The following is a 24,774-nucleotide window of genomic DNA, read 5'->3' on the forward strand; positions in this document are numbered from 1 at the left end:
GAACTATGATTGTCCCGCTGCCTCTGGCCTGGGCCACAGAGTGAGACCCTGCCTCAAAAACAAAACAAACAGAAAACAGAAATGATTCTTTAAGAACAGGCAAATGTTAAGATAATACTAATGCTACTAACAATAAATACAATGAAGTCAATGACAAACATACAACAAAAACAAGTACAACACTGAGGTAAAAGCTTTACATGTCTGCTTTATTTAATCTCCTAAGCCACTGTATGAGGAAATTACTATCGTTAATCCCATTTTTCAGATGAGACTGAGGCTCAAAGTGATTCATGTGACTTGTTCAAGGTATCAACCTTAGCCCATGATGGAGCCTGGATTTGAATCCAGGTCTGTTTAACTACAGTGCACACATGTTCCTTGCTACAAGGCTAGGCTGCTGAACACTGGTGAGTGGTCTAGTGTGCTATGGTCTGGAGTGCGGAAGGATCAGAAAAGGTAAGAGAATGAGGAAGATTTACCAGCACCTAGTAAAAATATTTGATATTTTGAGAGTGACTTGAAAGATCTTGCGAATTTCAGGTATAACTTATGGACTATGGAAGGGCTAAGACTACCTGAGCCTGGTCCGAAGGTACTAGGGGCAGTAAAGCATGGTAAGCAGGTGTGCAGCCTCTATAGCCAGACTGCCTGGAAGGGGCCCAGCTCCGCCTTCAGGAGCTGTAAGATCTTGGGCAAACTGCTTACCTTTCTGTGTTTCAGGTTCTTATCACTAAGAAGGGGCTAATAAGAGTATCTACTTGATAGGACTATTGGGAGAATGGCAGGAGTTAGTAAATATAAAGCACTTAGAACTGTTTTGGCATAAAGCAGGCACTCAACAAACACTGGCTATTACAGGTTAAAGTCAAATTAAAAACTCACTTCTAACACAAAATTTTTGTTATTCACCGTCTGTATAACTGTGCTCAATTATGACAATAAATCTTTTTTTGGGTGAAAGAACAGATAGGGTAGAAAAATTAAGTGAGTTTGGGAGTAGCTGAATCTAAAAATGGCACATGGAGAATTTTTCCTTTAGGAATTTTCAGAACTATAAACAACACCATGCACTGTGAATTTCCAAGGGGGAAATACTTTAAGTGGCATAGAACATTGTCATATTTGAACCAGATTGAGTTCAAATCTGTCACTGTGTGACCTTGGGCAAAATGCTTTACCTTTTGGTGCTTTGGTTTTCTCATCTACAAAATAGAATACTAGTACTGTCCCTGTAGTGTTTTGTGGGGATTAAATGAGAATACATGTCAAGTACTTAGTACAGTTCCTGGCAAATAGAAAGCATTCAGCAAATGTTGGTTGTCAAATCTATTTCATGTAGCCATGTTTTTTTTTTTTTTTTTGAGACAGAGTCTCATTCTGTTGCCCAGGCTGAAGTGCTCACTGCACCCTTGACCTCCCTGGCATGAGCAATCCTCCCACCTGAGCCTCCAGAGTAGCTGAGGCTACAGTTGAGCACCACCACACCTGGCTAATGTTTGCATTTTTAGTAGAGATGAGGTTTCACCATGTTGCCCAGGCTGGTCTCCAACTACTGAGCTCAAGTGATCCACTTGTCTCGGACTCCCAAAGTGTTGGGATTACTGGCGTGAGCCACTGCTCCCAGCCACATTTAGCTACTCTTTAACCCCTTTTTTCTTAGGGCAGAGACTGAGATGTCCTCAGTCCCAATTATTTGATGCTGTGACATCCTAAATCCTTGGTCCTGTTATTAGTATGCATTGAAATCCTAGCTCCTATTGAGGCTTATTGGATTTGGGAGCTTAGTTTTTGGAGGTCTCTTGACTTTTGTATATTTTACTATTAAATTCTAGCCATTTGTTTTGTGTTTTCCTGATTTTATGGTTTCTTTGTGGTTTATATCTCTTGGGATTTTCATAAGCATTCTATGAGATAGGTAATCAAGAACTCATCTCTCTCTTCTGTAGCTGCCTGATTTTCATCAAGGCCAAGCATAAGAGGCCAACAATTCTGGGCTTGCAGAGCACTGAAACGATTGTAGAGCACTGAAAACGAATGGCAGAGCACTGAAAGCAATTGGGCTTGTTGCCACTGCAATGATAGTATCAACAATGACCAGTAGCTAAAATTGACTGACTGCTTACTATGTGCTTTTTAAAGGATTTTACACGTTAGCACATTTAATCTTATATATCCATTTTATAAGATGAAGTGAAGATAGTAAGAGAAAGTTTAAGTAACTTGTCAGAGATCACATGTAGCTAGTAAGTGGTGAAACTGGGATCTGACTCCAGGCAGTTAACTGAAGAATCCACACTCTTAACCACGTCTCTGTATTCCAGGTGTCTGAGTTTAGCAGTGATAGGATGAAACTGATATTCTAAGACTCTTAGTCCAGTAGGCAAGAAGAATCAAAGAGTAAAGAGCCAAAGACTTTAGAAACAAGCTAAGGCTTGGCAAGTTAGGCGTGAGAACAGAAAGTGGGAGAATGCACCTTAATGAAGAGAAGAATGCTAGAGTTAGTAAAAATGAAGGAAAAATTAAAAGACCTGGAATAGTTTGTGTATAGGGAAAGAAGGAATTAAAGGTGATTTTAGGATTCTGAGTTTATGTGATTTAGAACAGGGACTTTCAAACATTCTGAAGTCATGGAAACATCATAAAAGAAAGGAGATGGGGTAAGGTGAAATTTCAATGATAAGAAGGAGGAAAACAGAAATTAAGTTAAAGCATATGGAAGAAAGAGATAAAAATAACAGCAAGAAATTAAGCATTAAGATGTAAGTTTTGGGATAGAAGTTGTAATAAATGTTCTCACTTGTCATGCAGGTCATAGTTTTTACAAAGCAGTTTATTGTAGTTATATGTGGTGATATTAACATTTTGGTAGAAACTGTGACTGTGTTTTAATTTAAGTAGACTGCTCTTGGGGAGAAATGTAGGCATAAAACAAAATTTAGGAACTGGACTCAGAAATAAACCTATCAATTTAATAAGTTAGAACATTTCACTCATGCACATATGCAGAGTATAATTCTACTGATGAAAAGACTCAATGGGCCTGAAACAAATTTCCATGAAATCCCAGGGTTCAGAGAACACACTTACACACAGTCTGGGGATTATCTCCTCTGTGAAAGCTGTGAGAAGATTTGGTTAATCCTTCTTTATGTCATCATTCTACTTAATAGACTTTTTTTATTCTAAAACTCATTTGTGTTGCTGTATTTACATGTTTTTCTCCCTTATACATCAGTATACAACTTAAGAGCAGGGACTTTATTCATTCTTTTATTCCCTATTACAATAAAGGGTACAGTGCAGTGAGAATTAACCCTTGAAGCAATTCACAAATATATGGTGAAAGAAAAGTTGGCAGAGTATAAAGAAAAAGGGAATATATATGCAAAGTTGCTCAAAAGGACTCAGATAATGTGGCTTTAAAAATCAAACTAGCATTTCAAGAAGGAGGTGATCAGCAGTGTAAAACACTGGCTGGAGAGTAAGAATGAAGGAAAAGGCCATGGGATGTGTTGAAAATATCCCTGGTACCTTCTGAGAGAATAGTGGAGACTGACTGAGATTACAGTGTTAGACCAAAGGATGGGAAAAGAAGAAATGAAGTTAAAAGGTACAAGTGATGGATTCAAACATTCAGAAATAAAAGGTATGATGAAGATAGTTTAAAATTTAAAGGGGAGGTAGAAAAAGGGAATTTTTAAGAGTAAGATCTATGGAGCTGGGAGGCATGAGTTCAAATGCCAGTTCTTCCACTTACTAGCTGTGTGACCTTGGACAATTTATTTAATATCTCTGCACCTTAGTTTCCTTATCTGTAAAATGGGGATAATCACAGTGCCTATCTTATGTTACCATGAGGACTAAATAAGCTAACATGAAATGCTGACTATGGACCTGTCATATTTAAGCACTACGTGCTTGTTATGATTAGTGAAACTTATCTTCTCATGTAAACTTGAGGACAGAACAGAATCGACAGAGAACAAGCATGAAGATGGCCAGTGTGGTGGCTCACAACTATAGTCCCAGCAATTTGGGAGGCCGAGGAGGGCAGACCGCTTGAGACAAGGAGTTTGAAACCAGCTTGGGTAACATGGTAAAACTCTGTCTCTACAAAAAATACAAAAATTAGCTGGGTGTAGTGGTGCATGCCTGTAGTCCCAGCATCTCGGGAGGCTGAGACGGGAGGATCACCTGAGTCCAGAACACGAAGGCTGCAGTGAATGACGAATGCTAGAGTTACTGGAAATGAAATATCAAGCATGGTCCCAAGTTGGCCATGCTTGGTGACTACCAGATTAAAGGTCAGTTGGTTGTGCCACTGCACTCCAGCATGGGTGACAGCCAGGCTCTGTCTCCAAAAAAAAAAAAAAAAAAAAGAAGTATGAAGACATTAGAGGACTGTGGGAGTCTAAAGAACTGCCATGAACTTCAGAGAACAGATGAAGAATTAACTTTAAGAAAGATGATTGTAGTAACTTCTCAGATTCTAGGGAAACATACAAAATAACTACAGTGATGATGAAGAGAAGATACTGGCAAATGAGAAAATTCTTGTTTAATGGCTCCTATCTTCCCAATGAATCAGCATTAAGGGTAGTTGATAATAAGAACTTGTAGTATATTTTTAGTATTTTAGAAAGCTCTATCTTGAATAGGAATTGAACACTACTGTAGCTAAGACAAATTTGCCTTCGTCCACTAATGTTTGTTCACACTAGGGCTCACACGGGTGGATGATGTAACTTAAAAAAAAAAAAAAAAAAAACTGCCTACTGGGCCAGGTATGGTGGCTCATGCCTGTAGTCCCAGCACTTTGTGAGGCTGATGTGAGTGGATCATCTGAGCTCAGGAGTTTGAGAGCACCCTGGGTAACATAGCAAAACCCCAGCCCTACCAAAAATACAAAAAAATTAGCCAGGTGTGGTGGTACGTGCCTATAGTCCCAGCCACTTGGGAGGCTGAGGTGAGAGGATTGCTTGAGTCTGGGAGGCAGAGGCTGCAATGAGCCAAGATCACACCACTGCACTCCAACGTGGGTGACAGAGAGAGACCCTGTTTAAAAAAACAAAAGCAAAAACAAAAGAAAAACCAAAACAAAAAAAATCCCTGCCTACTGCTACTAGATTGTTGGAACACCAGTTTTTACACTGAAATCCACTAAAGGTCAGGAAAACTGTAGTTTGAATAAATGCCAATTATGGATGATGGCTGCCAAATAAAAATCTTAACAATTATAGAGAAACTTCTACAGTACAGGTTTCTAGACTGACCCAAATACGTTTTTGCTGATTAGTACAATCCAAATGCATTTGTGCTGATTAGTACCTCTGAGATGGGAAAAATCATTGATCTTTCTCCTCGATGTATGTGATGTCTTATATCTCTATATGTCTTTTCAATTTGATAAGAGAGTTAAATTATAAACAATAACCTTAAAAGTCTCCTCAGGATGCCAGCATACACTCATGCCAGGAGAATGTAGAACAAAATGAGCTGTTTGCACGCCTTCCAAGTTCCAAATCCTAATAGAAGAATAACAGTATAATGTTAATTGTTCTTGATATATCATTACTAAAAAATTAAATTTCCATGAATTTATTCAAAGGTATTAACTACAGATTATAAGACAGACATTTGTATTTAATGTATATCTTTTAAAGAAAATTATAATACCACTTTTAAATAATACGAAAGTAGTATGAAGAATTTAAATTTTACCATACTCAATCATGGACAAAAGAGTAACACACAGTTTCCCTCTAATTCATCTATCACAGCAACACTGTTACATGGTAATCAAATTAAATTATTTATATACTCTTTATTTTGTGGGCAAAATCTTGAGGTTTCTAGGTCACTAATCAGGTTGACTACTTCAGTAGTCATTTCAACTGACGATAATTACTACTGAGGTGCTTACAAACACATACATGCACGCTGAGTATTTTTATTTTCAAAACAACAAAGAAGCTAATATGAAGTTATGTAAATGTAGCAACATGGCCATCTTCCATATTGTTTATTCCTTCTACCTTTAGGATTCCAACCCAGTGGCTACTTCCTATATATACCTTTTGTAATTTGGCTTATTTTTTCAGTTTTCTCTCCCCATGCTGGCCATGGTTGACAATTAAAGCTGGGTTGAAAGAAGAGGCATTTGGTTCTTGCTGTTCTCTCTTTCCTCAATAGTAACAAATCCACAGTAATAAGGACCAGGTTACTCACCAACATGGCTCTCCACTTCAATTGCTTTACCATCGCAGAGGGAGATCAAGACTCAGAAACCTCAGTCATGGCACTATGTTGTGAGAATGCTATCCCTCACCCACTGCTCATTCTCTATACTCAGCCACTGTTACCTTGCACTGGCACAGAGTGTGGCACAGAGTACAGCAGGTGACAGAAGTCGGTGGGAGGCTGGCAAAGTGCACATATAATTCTGATCCTTAAGAACTGAACTTGACTGAGTAACATGGCTCATGCCTGTAATGCCAGCACTTTGGGAGGCTGAGACAGAAGGATCACTTGAGCCCAGGAGTTCAAGACCAGCCTGGCAAATACAGTGAAACTTCGTCTCTACAAAACATACAAGAATTGGCCAGGCGCAGTGGTGCACACCTGTAGCCCCAGCTATTACTTGGGAGGCTGAAATGGCAGGCTGACGTGGGAGGATTGCTTGAGCACAGGAGGTGGAGGCTGCAGTGTGCCACGTTTGCACCTCTGCACTCTAGCCTGGGTGACAGAGACCCTGTCTCAAAACAACAACAGCAACAGCAAAAAACCAACAATAAAAAAAGAACTGAACTCATTCATTGGAATTTTTCTTCTAGGTTTTATAGTTCATATCTCATTAGAGACCAATAAAACAGGTTTAGCCAATTTCAGGAATTTATTTTCAATGTGTAGGCAAAAATTTATTTCACAGAAAGCAGAATATACATTGGACAATGCTACTATTCTGTGCCAAAACACATTACTTCAAATACTCTTCTTCCTGGTAGAAATTATTGGGTCTCTGAATATTAAAATATCATAGTTACATATAAACGAACATAGATGTTTTTCAAAATGATTATCTTAATGATTAAACAATTTAGAAGCATACTGTTCTCTTGCCAAATCAATACTTTTCATCTGTATTTATTATACAAGAGAAACAACTACAATTTAATTGAAAGAGAAATCACATTTAGCAAGGCTTTATGCAACTGTGTTTCACTCCCCACGATGAATTAGATTATTAATTATGGCAACTGATTAAGTATTTCTTCTCTATTGCCTTCTGCAAAATAAAGTGTTGCGCTAGGATATATTTTACCACTATTGAAATAGTAGGAATTTGTCTTGAAAATTCAGCAAGTCACATAAGAGGATGGTTTAAAACCTCCATTCTTTTGATCTTATTCTAATATGTATTTGTTTTGTTGGCTATTATATAAATTGAGTAAATATATTCCAAAATATTTCCATGATTTTTTCTTCCAAATGAACCAAATGAAGGAAACAAAAGAGGTAGAAAATATGGATAAAAATATTAAATAAAAACTGGTCAGTTAATGAAGTGTATTCCTGTCCAATGAACCAAAGTTTTACCTAATTTTTTTTTTTTTTTTTTGAGACGGAGTCTTGCTCTGTCGCCCAGGCTGGAGTGCAGTGGCCTGATCTCGGCTCACTGCAAGCTCCACTTCCCGGGTTCATGCCATTTTCCTGCCTCAGCCTCCTGAGTAGCTGAGACTACAGGCGCCCGCCACCATGCCTGGCTAATTTTTCTGTATTTTCAGTAGAGATGGGGTTTCACCGTGTTAGCCAGGATGGTCTCGATCTCCTGACCTCATGATCCACCCACCTCAGCCTCCTAAAGTGCTGGGATTACAGGCGTGAGCCACCGCGCCCATCCTAATTTTTATCTAAACAAAGTATTTTATCCTAAACAAAGCCTGACATTTAAGAAAACAAACAAACAAAAACCTGACTTAAAAATGAGATTAGTTTTCAAGGGATTGGGATAAAATGATTTATGGTTTACAATTATATGCTTATTCAATAATTCTTAGTGGTTACACAATCCAAGTACTAAGTATGTAAAATACAACAAACTGGGCTGAATCTAGTTATCCTAACTAAATTAGCTACAGATGGGACAATTTAAGTTGTTAAGTCTTATTTTCCTTTTTGATAGATTCCTTAATTAAGCCCTTCTCAAATAGTTTTGTGGAGCTCAGCTCATTTTTCTGTGTCTTTACTATATACCTTATCCAGTTAATATTACTTACATGAGATAGTCACTTCTTTGGATAAAATTTTTGAAGTATACCATATATAATAAAAGTACACAAATCTTAAATGTACAATTCGAAGAGAAGACACTCAAAAAGAATGGCACCAAAGAATGGCACCTAAATCAAGAAACAGAGTATTTCCAAGACTCCAAAAGTTGTCTTGTGCTCCCTTTCCAGTCATACTTCTTTGCTGTCTCACAAAAGGTACCCACTCTTCTGACTTCAAATGTTAGTGCTTACTTTTGCCTATTTTTGAACATCATAAAAATGATGTCCATATTCATATGTTACGTGTTTTCTTGGTCTGACTTCTTTTACTCATCATTAGGTTTTGTGAGATTTACCACCATTTGTTGCATGTTGTTGTAATTTGTCATTTCTTAATGCCTTATACAGTCTTCAATTAATTCAGTACACAACAACGTATATATTCATTCTACTCCTGACAGACATTTAGGTTGTTTCCAATTTTTGGTCATCACCAAGAATGCTGCTATAAGCCTTCTTGTACATGTCTTTTAATGAATATAGATACCCAGATACGATCACATACACACACACACACACACTTGCTGGGTATATACCTAGGCATGGAATTGCTGGATCACAGCTTACAAATATATTCAATTTTAGCAGGTAGTTATCATCAAATAGCTTTCCAAGTTGGCTGCACCTCATATTTCCTTTTCCCCTCTCATATTCAATTACCAGTGGAAAAAGTCAAAACTTTCTCTCATTCTCTGACAAAAACAATCTTAAACAATTATTTATATGAATGGCAATAGGTACAGCTTTTCAGGTGGTCTTATTTTGTAAGGTAGATTTCTCAACTCATCTTTTTTTTTGCATTTTACTTTCATGTATCTATGTATGGACAAATGTGCTTAAGTTTTAAAATGTGGTAAACACAGTCTACAGTAGAATCTCTCTGAACTGACTCTGACAGATTTTTTTTCCCTCTATAGAAGTGACAAGAATGAGAAGGCTATTTTCTAATATGCCCACATGTGCATTTGTTATATGTGTACGAAGAGGGAATATAGCTTCTTTGCTTAGCAAACCACTGGTTGTATGTGATGTAAACCCATGCTTATTAACATAATTACATAATATTATATAAACTGACAAAATATGAATGTGAAAGCTATTTCGATGAAACCAAGTCAGTGCCAACTAAAGGTAAGTTTCTAAAAGAGAAAAAAAAACCTCACTCAAATTAGGTATGTGTGACAGTTTTAAAAGATTAAATAATAAAAATAAAAATCTAGATGTATTCTGAATTAAGACTGCTTTTCTAAGTGTTATTTTCATTGAAGACATTGTATTTTGGTTGTGGTTCATGTAAAAAAAGTGGTCCCAAGGCAATCAATGGACTCATAACCTAAGAAAAAAAGCACTGGCCTAATGACTGGCAAATGGTTTTTAATACTCATGGGTCGTATATTAAAATAAGGCAGGTAGGCATTCTTTTAAAATGATTTCCTGAGTTTATTGACTTTTTGTTATCTAAGAAACTTTTGGTCTAGACCACGTCAGACAACAGGATTTCTACTACAAAAGAAAAAAATTCAAAATCTGAAAATTCAGGTTTTAATATTTCCAAAATTATTACTATTGCAAAGTGAGTTATAACCACAGAAGCACACTTTTCAGGAAAGTGGTGCATCACAGAAAGAGAAATGCTTTAAAAGCTCACAGCCGGCCGGGCGCTGTGGCTCACACCTGTAATTCCAGCACTTTGCGGGGGCTGAGGCAGGCAGATCATCTGAGGTCAGGAGTTCGAGACCAGCCTGACCAATATGGTGAAACACTGTCTCCACTAAAAATACAAAAATTAGCTGGTCATGCTGGTGGGTGCCTGTAATCCCAACTACTCGGGAGGCTGAGGCAGGAGGATTGCTTGAATCTGGGAGGCGGAGGTTGTAGTAAGCTGAGATTTCACCACTGTACTCTAGCCCAGGAAACAGAGTGAGACTGTCTCAAAAAAAAAAACCAAAAACCAAAAAAAACCCCACAGCCTTCATAATACACATAATCAAGCATATGAAAAGAAGACAGACCACTTATCAAAGTATAAAAGTACATAATAAATGTTATCAGGTTTAATTACCTTAGACAAAACCTAGGATTTATATTAATATACATATGTACATATTTAAATGCTTGCAAGGGAAATTTAAAAGGAAAAGCTTTTATGGCAAAGTTATGTGCTGACATATTAAGACGCCAGTACAGACCAAATCAAATGGGAACTAGGTAAATAAAGCATCACTCCTCAAGTGAAATAAAATGACAGTTTTCATCCAATTTGAACTATAATTATAATAAACATCCCCATCCCTCCTAACATTGTGGTCCTAAATAGAACTCTTAGATTTAGCTGTAAAATGATGGGATAGAGAGCTATCCAGATCTAAGATTATGAATTATGCTTATTTTACTTTTAGGATTTCATTGCTATAATTATTGCTCCATTTCAGGCCGAGTGCTTTTCAGCAGAACATTAAGTATCTCTACCATATGGTATTTAAATGTTATTGTCCCATTTAATTAATAAAAAGGTCCCATAAATTGGGTGTTGGCATACTGGGGATATCCTAGATATTCTCAAAGGTCTTTTAAATGGACATTAGTAAAGAAAGATGTTCTGTCTGAGGATTCAAAAGGAAATTTCCTGGGTAATACTCTGCTTAATTGTTCATTCTCCATTTTTAACATTTTTGGCAGCTCATTGTTTGCTAGGAAATTCATTGCAGAAGGGAATTTCTACTACCAAATGGTTTTTGACAACACAAAAGAAGGAACGGATGACATTAAATGACACATCTGTATCCATTTGGCCCTAACTGGTAAAGCAAAAAATATGAACCATAATCTTTCTAAAAGACATGACTGGATCACATGAATCTGTGTATTGATTAATTAAATAAGAAAGAAAGAACAAAGTAATACAGAGATGTAGTTATAAGGATTAGCAGGCACTTTACAACGTCACTGGTACAGGAAAGGCACCCTCAACATTCTTAGACAAGAAACAGATTTTTCACTGAGCAAAACTAGGATTTTCTCTTAGTTCTAATCAATCAATTACTAAGTTAATCAGGTTATAGATGATTCAAAGTAGGGTAAACCATGGTGTGTTTCCTTAGTAAATGAGCATACAATTAGAAAGAAAAGTGAAACATTTTGCAAAGTGCTAAAATATCTGATTTTAAGTGCAAAAGGAGTTCAGAGGTGGGGAACCATGTAACTGAAAGCCCACATCTAGAGATTAGATGGACAAATCTTTACGGTGGGTATGGTAGGTTAGAGTTGGTAAACAAACTTTGTCAGTTTATGGTTGAGACTATGGAGAACTTTGACAGCTAGGCAAAAGCCTTAAAAGTGGAGACAACAAAATAGCAGGATAGTTGGAAGTAAGAATTTTGTAAAGGGTACTTTCAGTATGTATGTCCAAATATATTTAGAAAATAAGATTAGATTAATTCTTTTTTTTTTAAAACTTGAGACTACTGAGCAAGTAGTAGCTGTAGCAGTAGTTTTCATGTACTAGCAGTACTAATGATAAAAGATTATTATTAGAAGTTTTACAGACTTCAGAGCAAGATTTAAGAGGGCGAAAATGAGATAATTGTACATGCTTATTATCTTACCCCTCAATAACTGAAAATAGTAAGTCAAAATCAGAGTTGATAATAAAGGCTGCATGTACTTTGAGGGTGGAGAGAGAAGGAAGGAGGTGCCCTGTTTCATACAGAACACTAATAAACTATACCACACAAAATTTAATCTATTATACATCTTCACAAAGCTTTGGGGAGGGTAAAAATCTTATCAATTTATATGCTGTTTCTTCATTTTGATTTCTTGTAATTGTAAACAAATTGAGCAGAAAGTACAATTTATTATCACAGAGGTGAGAAACTGAGGCTGTCTCAGAGGAGAATTGTTAACATCTCATTTAACTTACACAGACAGATAAATTTTTGAAGGATGGAAATTGAGAAATTTTGTCACATTTAAAAATAAACTTCAAAAATTAAACTCTCAACTGCAAAGAAATACCATATGTTAGTTTTCAAACAGACCATGTGTAATGATTTCATCTTTAAGGAATTCAGAGTAGAAGGGCTTTCTCTTTAACTAACATAAGCCTTAACACAAGCAACAGTAACACTACCCAGGAAATATTAGCACTTCATTTTATCCAAGAAAAATTTTGATAAACTTTACAACTTAAAATTTGACTATATGCTGAATACTAAAGCTATCAATAAGAGAAAGTACTCCTTCATCATTCATGTCAATGGTCTTTCAAAATCTGGAAACTGTTTATGGATATGATTCCCATTTTACAATCCACTTACTGTAACCACATGAGGGCCACCTAAAGCAAGCTTAAATTACTATAGTCACTGATTTGCTGGTATATTTTATTAAGTACTTGTTTTGTATATCATCTACAAGGACATACAAAAAAGAACAAAGTATTGGCTACTAGAGAGTGATTTTACCAGTAAATGATCATGTCAAGTTTTAGAAAACTTTTTCATCACTTTACTGATTTCTACTCTATTACAGTCTTTCATTAACACACTATTTCATTGCATTGAATTTAAAAATGTCTACAAAAGTGATAAACAGGTTTTAGTATAATTTTTGGAAAGTTCTTTTAAAGACAATCTCTATGTTCTATCACTGGAGCTAAAGTATTACCACGCTCAACACAAAGTGTCCATTTTATCCCTTTCTCAAGGCTTTTGTTAGAACTATGCAATAACTGATCTTGAAAATGTTACAAAAAATTAGAGTGAGTTTTAGAAGACAAGCAGGGAATTTTTCCTGAATTTTAACTATAACACTATAATAAATCATGTAAATTATTCTGATCATACTTTGTACCCGGGCATGGTTTAGGCACTCCTAGATGTGGATTACTTTCCAAAGAATGCTTCATTGGCCTACCTTCAGAAGGTTCTGTTTCCTTTTTGCTGTTTCCCACAAGGACTATTATTAAGTACATTGCATATTTTGTGATCTCAGTTGGGGTGGGGGTGGAGGAAGAACACTTCACCTTAATTATGGATCTTAAAGACTTGCAAATGTACATAAATAGAGGTAATATGAAAAACACATAGCTTGAACAAATTTGATAAAAATCCTTTTTCCTCTTGTAACATTTTTCAAACAACTATTTTACTGGCTTAGTGAATAGCTTAAGTAATTAGTATTCCTTGATACAGTGATTTGGTTACATTCCTATATCTTATTCTTTATTTTTTATAAGCCACCCTTCTCTCATTCTTTTAAAAAGTGATCCCAGTTAGAACATGACAACTACAAATATTCCATGGCTTATAGGGAAAGTGAATGGAACATTATATGCACACCTATATTTTATTAAACTAAAAATTCCCTGGTTACTAGAAATCAGTTTTCTTTCACCATAAACTTTTACCAAATATTTTAAAAGATTATTGAGGGATAAGGAGGAGGGATGGGATTTACTACTGATATCCTTTGTAGTTACAGTGAGTGCTGGGTCTTGTATTTCTTTTGTATCCCCCGAAGTACTAAATATTGGGTATACTAAATGTGTTTAATAAATACTTGTTGATCTGACTTGTTCTTACAGAATGGTACTGTTTCTAATATACAAGAACATCTGTTATTTGGCAATGACTGGGAATGAGATGTTCTGTATTAGTGAGTTTTAAAAAATAATAAGCTTAACCCATTAAATACTTAAATGACACTTTTACCTTCTTTTGCAGGAAGAGATAATAATTTTTTCTAAATGAATATGCACTTCTTTACCTCTCAAATACCATAATAATTTTAGCCTTCTTTCAATGGCACTAGGTCATAACTATGAACATAAGTATTTATATTTTTCTGTGCATATGCACATACAAACACACCACACATAAAGCATCAGTATTTGTATCAACCTGTGTATATATGTGTACATATACATTTTTATATATACATGTATATGCATGTGAGTGCATTTGCATATGGTAGACATGATGAAGGATCATAAAGAAAATGGTGTAGAATATGAGGCTGAATGACTAGAAACTCCATGCTTTACTTGGGAATTTCTTTTATTAAACACATCTCTCAGACGCTTGCTTTTTGTTTCAGTAATGGCACCTTTTTCATAAAGATACATATTTCCTCATCAAGATATATACTTTTCTGTAAGTGTGTATATATATATATATATTTTCTGTAAGAAAAGTATATATATACTTTACAGAAAAAGTAAGCATATATATACTTTCCAAACTTTTCATACAGAAAAGCATTCTTTTTTTTTGAGACGGAGGCTCGCTCAGTCGCCCAGATTGGAGTGCAGTGGCCAGATCTCAGCTCACTGCAAGCTCCGCCTCCCGGGTTTATGCCATTCTCCTGCCTCAGCCTCCGGAGTAGCTGGGACTACAGGTGTCCACCACCTCGCCTGGCTAATTTTTTATATTTTTTAGTAGAGACGGGGTTTCACCATGTTAGCCAGGATGGTCTCGACCTCCTGACCTCGTGATCCACCCGTCTCGGCCTCCCAAAGTGCTGGGATTACAGGTTTCAGCCACCGCGCCCGGCACAGAAAAGCATTCTTTTACTACCAGAAGAGCATTCTTCTAAGCTGTGTGATGTCCTCTACGGCAGCAAAGCATGGCCAAATCCACAAAATACCTTATTAGTGAAAGTCTAAAGTAACCTACCCCAGAATAGCTTTCCCTACCCTCCAGAAAAGTCTGTTTCTCAGCAGCAGTCAAACCCTCTGTTACTTAGGCATCACTGATACCATGCAGCTCTCTGTGGCAGCTTGCATTTTCTCCTCTTCTTTATCTGAATAACTGGGCTAATGTGGTATGAAGAAGGAACCTAACATCTTCATTTCAAGAATCGGCACTAGAGTGTGATGTCAAAGGTATCTTTAAAAACGATAAATTCTTTACCAGCAGAAGATGATAACACTTCTATAGACATGACTCTAAATACAATTCTATCAATTTTATGAAGCCATAACAAATGCTTGATTTTGATCAGAATGGACAGGTAATAGGAACATTTCCTTTTTCAATAACCCCAAAAGGCTAAAATCTCTTAGAGAATCTTAAAGTAGAAACAGTATACTTCAGTACTTAATGAGACAGTCTGCTATAAAAGGGGAATACTAAAAGAACCTATCCTATAAGGTGTTTGAGGATTAAATGAGTGAATTCATAAAAAATGCTCAGGATAGTGCCTGGTCACATATTATTATCTAAACCAATGAGCCTCAACAAGGGGTTGGTCCAAAACCTAAGGGGCTATTTTTGGTTGTCCTAATTATTGGGGTGCCACAGACATTTAGCACATGAGAGCCAGTGATGCTAGTAATTTTATATGACTTTTGAATGACTGAGTGAACTTTAGAAATCCCAAAAAGTAGGGACATTTCAAAAGAGATATTTTCTGCAATCTTCATTAATATTTCATTCCATGGCATAACAGTGAATTACTTTGATACTGTACATATAAAAACTAGCTGATTTGCAAGAATATTGTCTTTCCTTATTTTTCCAACTTGACATCCTATGATTTATCTTGCTATGTTATTCCTATTTTGATTACCTGTATTTCCCTATTTTTCTTATGAGATTTAATTTCATTCTATTACAACTGTAGATCTGCTCAGGGCTATGACACTGTAGAACTCCAGATGGCACTATTTACATTATACTCTACACAACTCATAAATCCTTGCAACTGTGCAACTTGACTGCCTTGCCTCTGCCTTTCATTTTCGTGTTATCTAATTTTTCTGATATCCAGTCTTATTCGTTGTAAAGAATAACAAAGACTACCTCACTATGTCTTCATATGTAGTTGTATCTGAGCTTATACACAATGCGTTATTATTCTATTGGTTTTCCTTTTATAGAAATATATAATAAAATTAAGGGACTATAACAATTTTCTGTACTTACATATTTGGAAGGCTACATTTTCAGTGAGTTTCATTTAAAAAGGTGTGGTAGGCATTATAAAACGTTTGTTAGAAAGGCAGCGTTGGAACTGATAAAGACAGACTTTAATGAGAACTCAATTTTCTTATAAACTTGCATAGATCACTGATTAGTAAAACCAGATGGAATCTTAGATAAAATGTAATCTATCATCTTCCATAATAACATTTTGTATTATCAGAGGTACCTTGGTTCACAGTATGACTCTTTATTCTATTTGATTCATAATTTGGCAATTTTCAATACAACACATACATTTCATGAGCCTATTCAGGTGACAGATTGTTTTAAAATAGTGTTCCTAGGGCAAAATTCTGCTAGCTGATTATAATATCGTGTCTTTCTTTGAAATGTCAAAGTCAAACATCAGAAAACATGCATAGATCAAAATATTGAGGTTATTTAAATTTTTTTTTAAGTAAGCACTGAGTCTGCTCTTTACAGTACAGAATACATGTTGTAGAACTGCTCATATGATAGTCTCTTTTGTCACATATGTGATAATGTAAGAATATATAAATGATATTATAAGAATCTTACATTATCACATATGTTCTCTCAGAATTCCTTCTTTTCTTGTTATTAGAGTGTATGATACTATCTACTCTTTCTCATTTTAAATTTGTTTTTATATGTGTTCTGGTTTTTAAAAAAATCTTACCTATATTGCTTAGGTTTTGGCTTAAGAGGTTTGGTTTTAATAACCAATCAGAGTTGTTTATTTTTGGTTGGTGAACTAAGCTGTAAAATCTAAAAATACTTTGATGTGCATCAACCCGAAAATCTCAGTGGTTTACAAAAATAAGCATACATTTCTTGCACATGGGTCTATGGGAAGCTCTGTTTCCATAATGCCATATGGGTCCATATCTGCTCCATGTGTTTCTCATTCTGTGATCGGTAGCTATCTAGGACATGCTCATCTTACAGCAAATGACAGAGCACAGGAGGTCAAGTCAAGCCAGGCAAAACATTTGAAGCTTCTGCTGTGTCACACCTGTTAATGCTACATTGGCCTAAACAATTCACAAAGGTAGGGCCAATCAGGTGGGAAAATCTCCTTTCATGGGAGGGTGAAAGGAAAGCAAATATTTGTTGAACACTAATATCAACAACCACAGTCTGGCAAAATGAGAAACTTAGGAGCAATGTAGTGAGGTTTTAAAAAATTAAATTTATTTAAATGAAAAGACTTACTCTTTAGTTATGCCTTTCCTACTTTTTACAGTAATAAAGTCCTTTCTTTTATAAAATAATGGTAGAAGGCAGTAAACTTAAGAGTCTTATATTTGACAAAATAAAAAGTTATTAACCCTATGTCAGTCCCCTAAATTTTTAGATAATTTTGCTAGTGTACAAAAAAACCTGAGTCATAAGAAAACAAACCAACAAAAACATAGATACTGAGTGTGATCCTAGGTCTCTCTGGCTTTTGTTCACTATTCAGAGGCGATTCCTTGGCTTGCAGAGACACTCATTTTCCCCCTTTGCAGGTTTCATTATTCCAAATACTTGTGATTAGGACAGTCTTACGTTTTAAAGGGCTGAAATGCCATTATTTATTTCCAGTGATTGAATTTTCACCTTAAAACAATTCCATTTACTCTTCAGGTCACTATACAAACTTGATTTTGTAGTACCTGGGGCCCTAGAATCTTAATGTCATATAAATCTTTCATATCTCTGACATGAAAATTTTAACAGACAGTACATAAAGAATAATGGCCTATGACTCTATCACTTTAAAAAGATGAGCTATATTAAGAAGATTAAAAATTTAAAAAGTAGCTAGCAGCTTTACTTCTAATGTGAACTCATACATATTTAATAGTTTTATATGTACATAAATACTAAGGATTTTGACAGTTTTATGAAACATTATGCAAAACAGCAGAGCAGCAGTTTTTCTCTTCCTCAGTATTGTTAAAGCAAATGAAGCAACTGACACCTTTCCAATGACTGATGCACTCATTCCACTCCTGACTCCTCAGCTTATTTCCACCTGCTATTCTTCCTTTTCATCTTGTTCTTTACTTGTAAAATTCTCCACCTTTAGGCACTATTAAAATGTTATAGTTACCTCATCTGTTCTAAATTAGAGGGTGAGGTAGAAGAACATAATAGTTAAATGTATTGTATCTAAAAAACACCTTATGTAGAAACCACTGATTATAAAAAAACACTAAATTTTCCATCAGTCTTATGAAGCAGATGAGAGTCATAGTTCATTATTACACACTAACTTATACAACATCTGTGAAGTAATTTGACAACTGCATTTTACTCCTACTCATCTTGTCCAATATTGAAGAATTTGATCCAATATATGTTTGTGTGTGTGTGTGTGTGTGTGTGTGTTTTTTGAGATGGTGTATCGCTCTGTCACCCAGGCTGGAGTGCAGTGGCACAATCTTGGCTCACTGCAACCTCAGCCTCCCGGGCCCAAGCGATTCTCTTGCCTCAGCCCCCCGAGTAGCTGGGATTATAAGTGTGCACTACCATGCATGGCTAATTTTTGTATGTTTAGTAGAAATGGAGTTTCGCCATGTCAGGCTGGTCGTTAACTCCTGACCTCAGGTGATCCACCCACCTTGGCCTCCCAAAGAGCTGGGATTATAGGCGTGTGGCACTGTGCCCAGCCCAATATAGATTTGGATTTCAGAAATGTGAAAATCTGAAATAAGAGATAAAAGACACCCATGGGAGGCAAGGAAGTTTTCATTAATGGCGATGAGGACTCATCTCACTGGTTTTGAAACTCATGTGTGTGCCATACCAACAGTTCAAATAAGATATGCTTCTTTTACAACACTCTGTAGAGTTTATATAAAAGTCACATTGTTTTCTCATTTTAAAAATGTAATTCTCATTAAAATGACAATTTAAAAATGTGGTTGTAACATAAGCGACATACCTACAAGTGTGATCGTCGCTCACACTTGCAATTTCTTGGCCTTCTTTAGGGTCAAACACCAAACCATTAATGAAATCTGTATGGCCCTCTAAAACCTAACAGAAAGAGAAAGCTTAGTAAGAAAACAGAAAAATAACCTACAATATTCCTACATAATATTTTTGCTTCACCGCCTTAAAAGCTTTCACTGCATGTTTTTCTATAAATATTTCTTAAGCAATCTGCTATTTTTAAAGCATGATTTATACACCCACTTTTCTGGAAGGTTTATCTTGGAAAGAAATTGATCATTCAACACACTATTAGCTTAGTCTTTCTTTTCTAGTATGCATTTCTTACGAAAACACACACACATTTTTATTGTACCTGTCCTCATATCACCTCCTTTCTCACTTATTATATAAAGCCTAAATAAAAATTAGAGCTAGAAAACTTTTTAGGGGTACTTTTTAGGGTACTGAGGGGTACTTTTTTAGGGTACTTTTAGGGGTACTTTTTAGGGTACTGAGGTAGAGTACCTCTAGGCTTTTTACCTTATATCTGTTGTTCTGCATACTCACTACTACTTAACAAACATACACAGGATGGACTTCCCCATCTAATGCCTTCATTTACACGCTCAATGTGACTGCCAGCAGTGAAGACAGTTGGTTGTTATAAGCCCATAGTCATCACAAACACAAAAAATCTTCTCGACACAGAAGCAACCAATGAGAAGTTGCACAGTGGAGGACTGTGTGAGCAGGTAAGGCTCAATCTGTCTAAATCTTCACAGTTGAAATGCTAAATAGGCCTGTCAGATAATTACTTTAATGGTTATCATTCTTTCTACCCTTCCTTCTTTCTAAAAACTCAAATTTGATCTCAGTTCTGAGGTTATTAAAGCAGTTCTATATAGTACTGCTCACTATGTAGAAATATAACATTAAAAAAGAAAAAAAGGATTTGGGTCAAACATTCCTGAGCAACTTTAACAAACCCAGGTCCTCCAAATCATTCTCCAAAGCTTCTGTCACAGTCTACAAGACAAACTAAATTAACAGTAAATGTTTAATGTGTATTGTAACTAGCATATTAACTTTGGATAAGTCAAAATTTTATGTGCCATTTATATACTTGGTTATTTCTGGTACAGCCTTAAATTAACCAATCCATACAGTACATTAAGCCCATTGTAAATAGCTTACAGCATATTTTTTTTACTATTTTCTAAATGATTGGAAAGGTTTATAATTTATCTTTGTTTTATAACAATATTCATATTTTGGCTTATTAGAAAGCCAAGAAGGCAATACCATTCTTATAAGAAAACATGATGCAATTTCAACCCAATCTGAGGGTCATTATCATAGTAACAGAAAACACATATGGCGTTTACTATGTACCAACATTATTCTAAGCGTTTTATATGAATTTGCTCAGTCAATGCTCGTAATCCTATAAGGCAGCTGCTATGATTACCCACATTTTACAGGTAAGAATATTAGCACAAAGAGATTAGGTTACTCAACCAAGGTCACACTTTACTAAGTAATAATACTGGGGTTTAAATGCAAGGAATCTGGCTTCTGTGTCTGTGCTCTTAACCACTTTGGAATCCTGCCTGTGCTATGCTGTACTGATCATTTGTTCCCATGAAGTTCAACTCTTACTCTATGAATGGTCATGTCTATCATACTCCTACTATATCCAACTGTAAATTTCTAATTCTTTCTTATTTGTTGTTCCTACCTAATATGTCAATAAGAGATATCAGATTTATAACCTGCAGTCATTATTAAGAACCTAGTTCTTAGTAATATAGTAAGCTAGTTACTATAACCTATAGTAGAGTAAATGAGACCCTACATACTTTAATGATGACCATAAAAAGCCATTTTAAATTAGAATAAATCCAATTAAAAAAGCAAAAAGCAAACACGTTTTAAAATAAACTCTAAAGATTTAGACAGTTGTCAACATACCTTATATTCATTTTTATCTTGAAGATCTGAAGTAAATAATCTAATTTTCATATCAGCAGCTGAAGTACAAAATCTGGAAGCAAAAACACAAAAATATACCAATTTTCAGCCTTTGTAAGTGAAAGGTCTCCCCCTCCCCCATCCTTCCCTCCAGGTCACTGAAGCTTTTATCATAAGTCATAATCATGCTTTTTATGGAGGGGGAAAGAAGACTGTTGTGGTTTTATTGTAAAAAGTATTATACAGCCATCACAGAAAGTAGGAGTCATATTACTTTATTTTGAGAACATACAAAAGGTTAGTCTATTCTGGATTTGCCTTTTCAATAATAGAAGTATAGAATTTTACACTAAATCAGCACTTGAATTTAATATTAAATGTTTTCTTAAAAGCAAAAAAGGATGGATTTTAAAAAGTATCTTCATTTTAGCCAGGTCAACAAGAGATATTAAAAATATTGTTATACATCTACCTTAGTCTTTGCCCTCTTCTGTTATCCATAATCCTTAGTTTTTTCTATTTCTCCAAATAAATCAGATGAAGTAAGATACTATTTTTATAACTATAAAAGCTGATACATTTATACCTACTAAAGGCTGGAGTATTATTTATACTTTAAACATTTAAAACATGTTTTTCAGTAGTTAATCAATGGATTATTAAATTAAAAAACAAAACCTAAGCAGCAAACCCTCCTTTTTTTTTTTTTTTGACAGTCTTGCTTTGTTGCCCAGGCTGGAGTGCAGTGGTATGATCTCGGCTCACTGTAGCCTCCACCTCCCAGGTTCAAAAGATTCTCCTGCCTCAGCCTCCCAAGTAGCTGGGATTACAGGCACCCTCCACCACACATGGCTAATTTTTGTATTTTTAGTAGAGACAGGGTTTCACCACGTTGGCCAGGCTGGTCTCAAACTCCTGACCTCAGGTGATCCACCCACCTCGGCCTCCCAAAATGCTGGGATTACAGGCATGAGCCACTGCGCCCGGCCAATAACCACTTTTTAAACTAGTTTACCTTTAATCCTAAATTTTCTAGATTCGCAGGATGTGAGACAATGGCTGAGAAAAAAATACAAATTATACACTGAAAAACAAAAGTTTATTTTCAATTCTTTGGTAAAAAGAGTATCATACACAGACCTAAATTCATTCTTTAGTTTGACTACAGTGAGCCATTTTTTTCTCAACTAAAGGCTCTTAATTCACAGACCCTGATGTGTTGGTAGACCTTTGCTACTACACCCCTTTCCAGTAATTTGTCAAGAGTTGTTAGAGAAAATAGATCAGTCACCAGGGAATGATTCTTTGTCCAAGGTCTTCTCAGAGGTAAAATTAAAGTGGTAGTGGAATAAAGCATGTCTTCTTTCAAGAAATGTCTACTCAGGTTCTTTGCCCATTTTTAAATATAACTGTTTTCTTGTTATTGAGTAATTTGAGTTCCTTATATATTGTTGATATTAGCCCCTTATCAAGATGTATGATTTGCAAATATTTTCTCACTATCTGTAGGTTGCATCTTCACTCTGTTGTTTCCTTGCTGTGCAGCTCTTTAGTTTAATACAATTCCACTTGCCTAGTTTTGCTTTTGTTTCCTGTACTTTTAGGGTCAGAGCCAAAAAATTCACTGTTGTGGAGATTAATGTTGTAAAGCTTTTTCTGTTTTCTTCTAGCCATTTTACAGTTTAAGGTCTTAGGTTTAAGTCTTTAATCCAATTTCAGTTGATTCTGCACATGGGGTGAGATAACGGTTTAATTTCATTCTTCTGCATGTGTATATACCATTTTTTGCAACATCATTCATTGAAGACACTGTACTTTCTTCATTGTATGTTCTTGGCATCTTTGTAAAAAATTGATTGACCATAAATGCATGAATTTATTTCTGGGCTCTCTATCCTATTCTATTGGTCGAGGTATCTCTTTTTATGTTAGTACCATGCTGTCTTGAATACCACAGCTTTGCAATATATTTTGAAATCAGGTAGTGTGATGCCTACGGGTTTGTTCTTTTGTGCTCAAAACTGCTTTGGCTATCTGGGGTGTTTTATGATTTCACATAAAATTTTTAATTGATTTTTCTATTTCTGTAAAGAATGACATTGGAGTTTTGATAGGTAGGCACTGCATTGAATCTGTGGATTGCTTTGAGCAGTAAGAACATTTTAACAATATTAATTCATCCAATCCATGACCACAGGATATGTTTTCAATTATTTGTGCCAAGTTCAATGTCTTTCATCAATAGTTTATCATTTCTGTGTACAGATCTTTTACCTCCTCAGTTAAATTTATTCCTAAGATATTTTGATGCTTTTGTAAATCATATTACCTTAATTTCTTTTTCAGATAGTTCATTGTTAGTATATTAGAAAGGTTACCAATTTTTGAATGTTGATTTGTATCATGCAACTTTAGTGAATTCATTAATCAGTTCTAACAGTTTTTTGGTGGAGTCTTTAGCTTTTCTCTATATAAGATCATGCATCAGGAAACAGACAATTTAACTTCTTCCTTTCCTATCTGGATGCCTTTTAATTCTTTTTCATATCTAATTGCTCTGGCTAGGACTTCAAGTACTATGTTGGCAAAATACTAGCAAACTGTATTCAAGAGTACATTAAAAAGATTATTCACCATGATCAAGTGGGACTTCTCCCTGGGATGCAACGATGTTCAACATACGCAAATAAATATATGTGGTTCACTTTATTAACAGAATGAAAGACAAAAACCACATCATCTCAACAGATGCAGAAAAGGAATTTGACTAAAGACAACATTATTTCTTGATAAAAACTCAACAAATTAGGTATAGACAAAATATTCTGCATCACAATAAAGGCCACCTGTGACAAGCCCACAAGTAACATCATTCTTAATGGTGAAAAGATGGTGGTCTCTCTTTTAACACTAGAAACAAGACAAGGACATCCATTTTTGCCACTTATATTCAAAATAATACTGGAAGCCTAGCCAGAGCAATTAGGTAATTCTATTTTTAATTTTCTGAGGAACCTTTGGAATGTTTTTCATAGCAGCTGCACCATTGCTGCATACTGACCAACAGTACAGAAGAGTTCTAATTTCTCCACATCCTGGGTCAGCATTTGTTATTTTCTGCTTTTTTGGTAGTGGCAATCCTAACATGTGAGGTAATCTCTCATGTGGTTTTGATTTGTATTTCTTTAATGATTAGTGATGTCGAACATCTTTTCATATGCCTGTTGGCCATTCATATACCTTCTTTGGAGAAATGTTTATTTAAGTCTTTTTGAATCATTTCTAAATTGGATCATTTATTTTGCTGTGGTTGAGTTGTGGAAGTTTCTTGTACACATTCTGGATATTAACCCCTTGTTAGGTATATGGCTTGCAAATACTCTCCCCCATTCTGTGGGTTACCTTTTGACTCTGTTGACGTCCCTTGCCATGTACTAAAGTTTGATTTAGTCTCATTTGTCTATTTTTGCTTTTGTTGCTTGTACTTTTGTTATCAAAACTAGGAAATAACTACCAAATCTAGGGTCATAAAGCTTTTTCCAGATCTTTTCTTTTAGGAGTTTTATAGTTTCAGGTCTTATGTTTAGATCTCATTT

At 35.4% G+C, this 24,774-nt stretch overlaps 1 protein-coding gene across 1 annotated transcript in view; it reads right to left on the bottom strand.

Moving 5' to 3' along the window:
* The window catches only part of NUP37 (nucleoporin 37kDa), a 45,785-nt gene that overhangs the window by 6,223 nt on the left and 14,788 nt on the right, over positions 1-24,774 (bottom strand). Inside the window, exons 4-6 of the mRNA XM_011935015.1 lie at positions 21,179-21,251; positions 19,215-19,309; positions 5,438-5,528 (exon numbers count right to left, since the gene is read on the bottom strand). Of these exons, the coding sequence (XP_011790405.1) occupies positions 5,438-5,528; positions 19,215-19,309; positions 21,179-21,251 (259 nt within the window). The remainder of the gene's footprint in view (positions 1-5,437; positions 5,529-19,214; positions 19,310-21,178; positions 21,252-24,774) is intronic.

Source organism: Colobus angolensis, unplaced genomic scaffold (assembly GCF_000951035.1).
Source record: "Colobus angolensis palliatus isolate OR3802 unplaced genomic scaffold, Cang.pa_1.0 Scaffold10, whole genome shotgun sequence".
NCBI lineage: Eukaryota > Metazoa > Chordata > Mammalia > Primates > Cercopithecidae > Colobus > Colobus angolensis.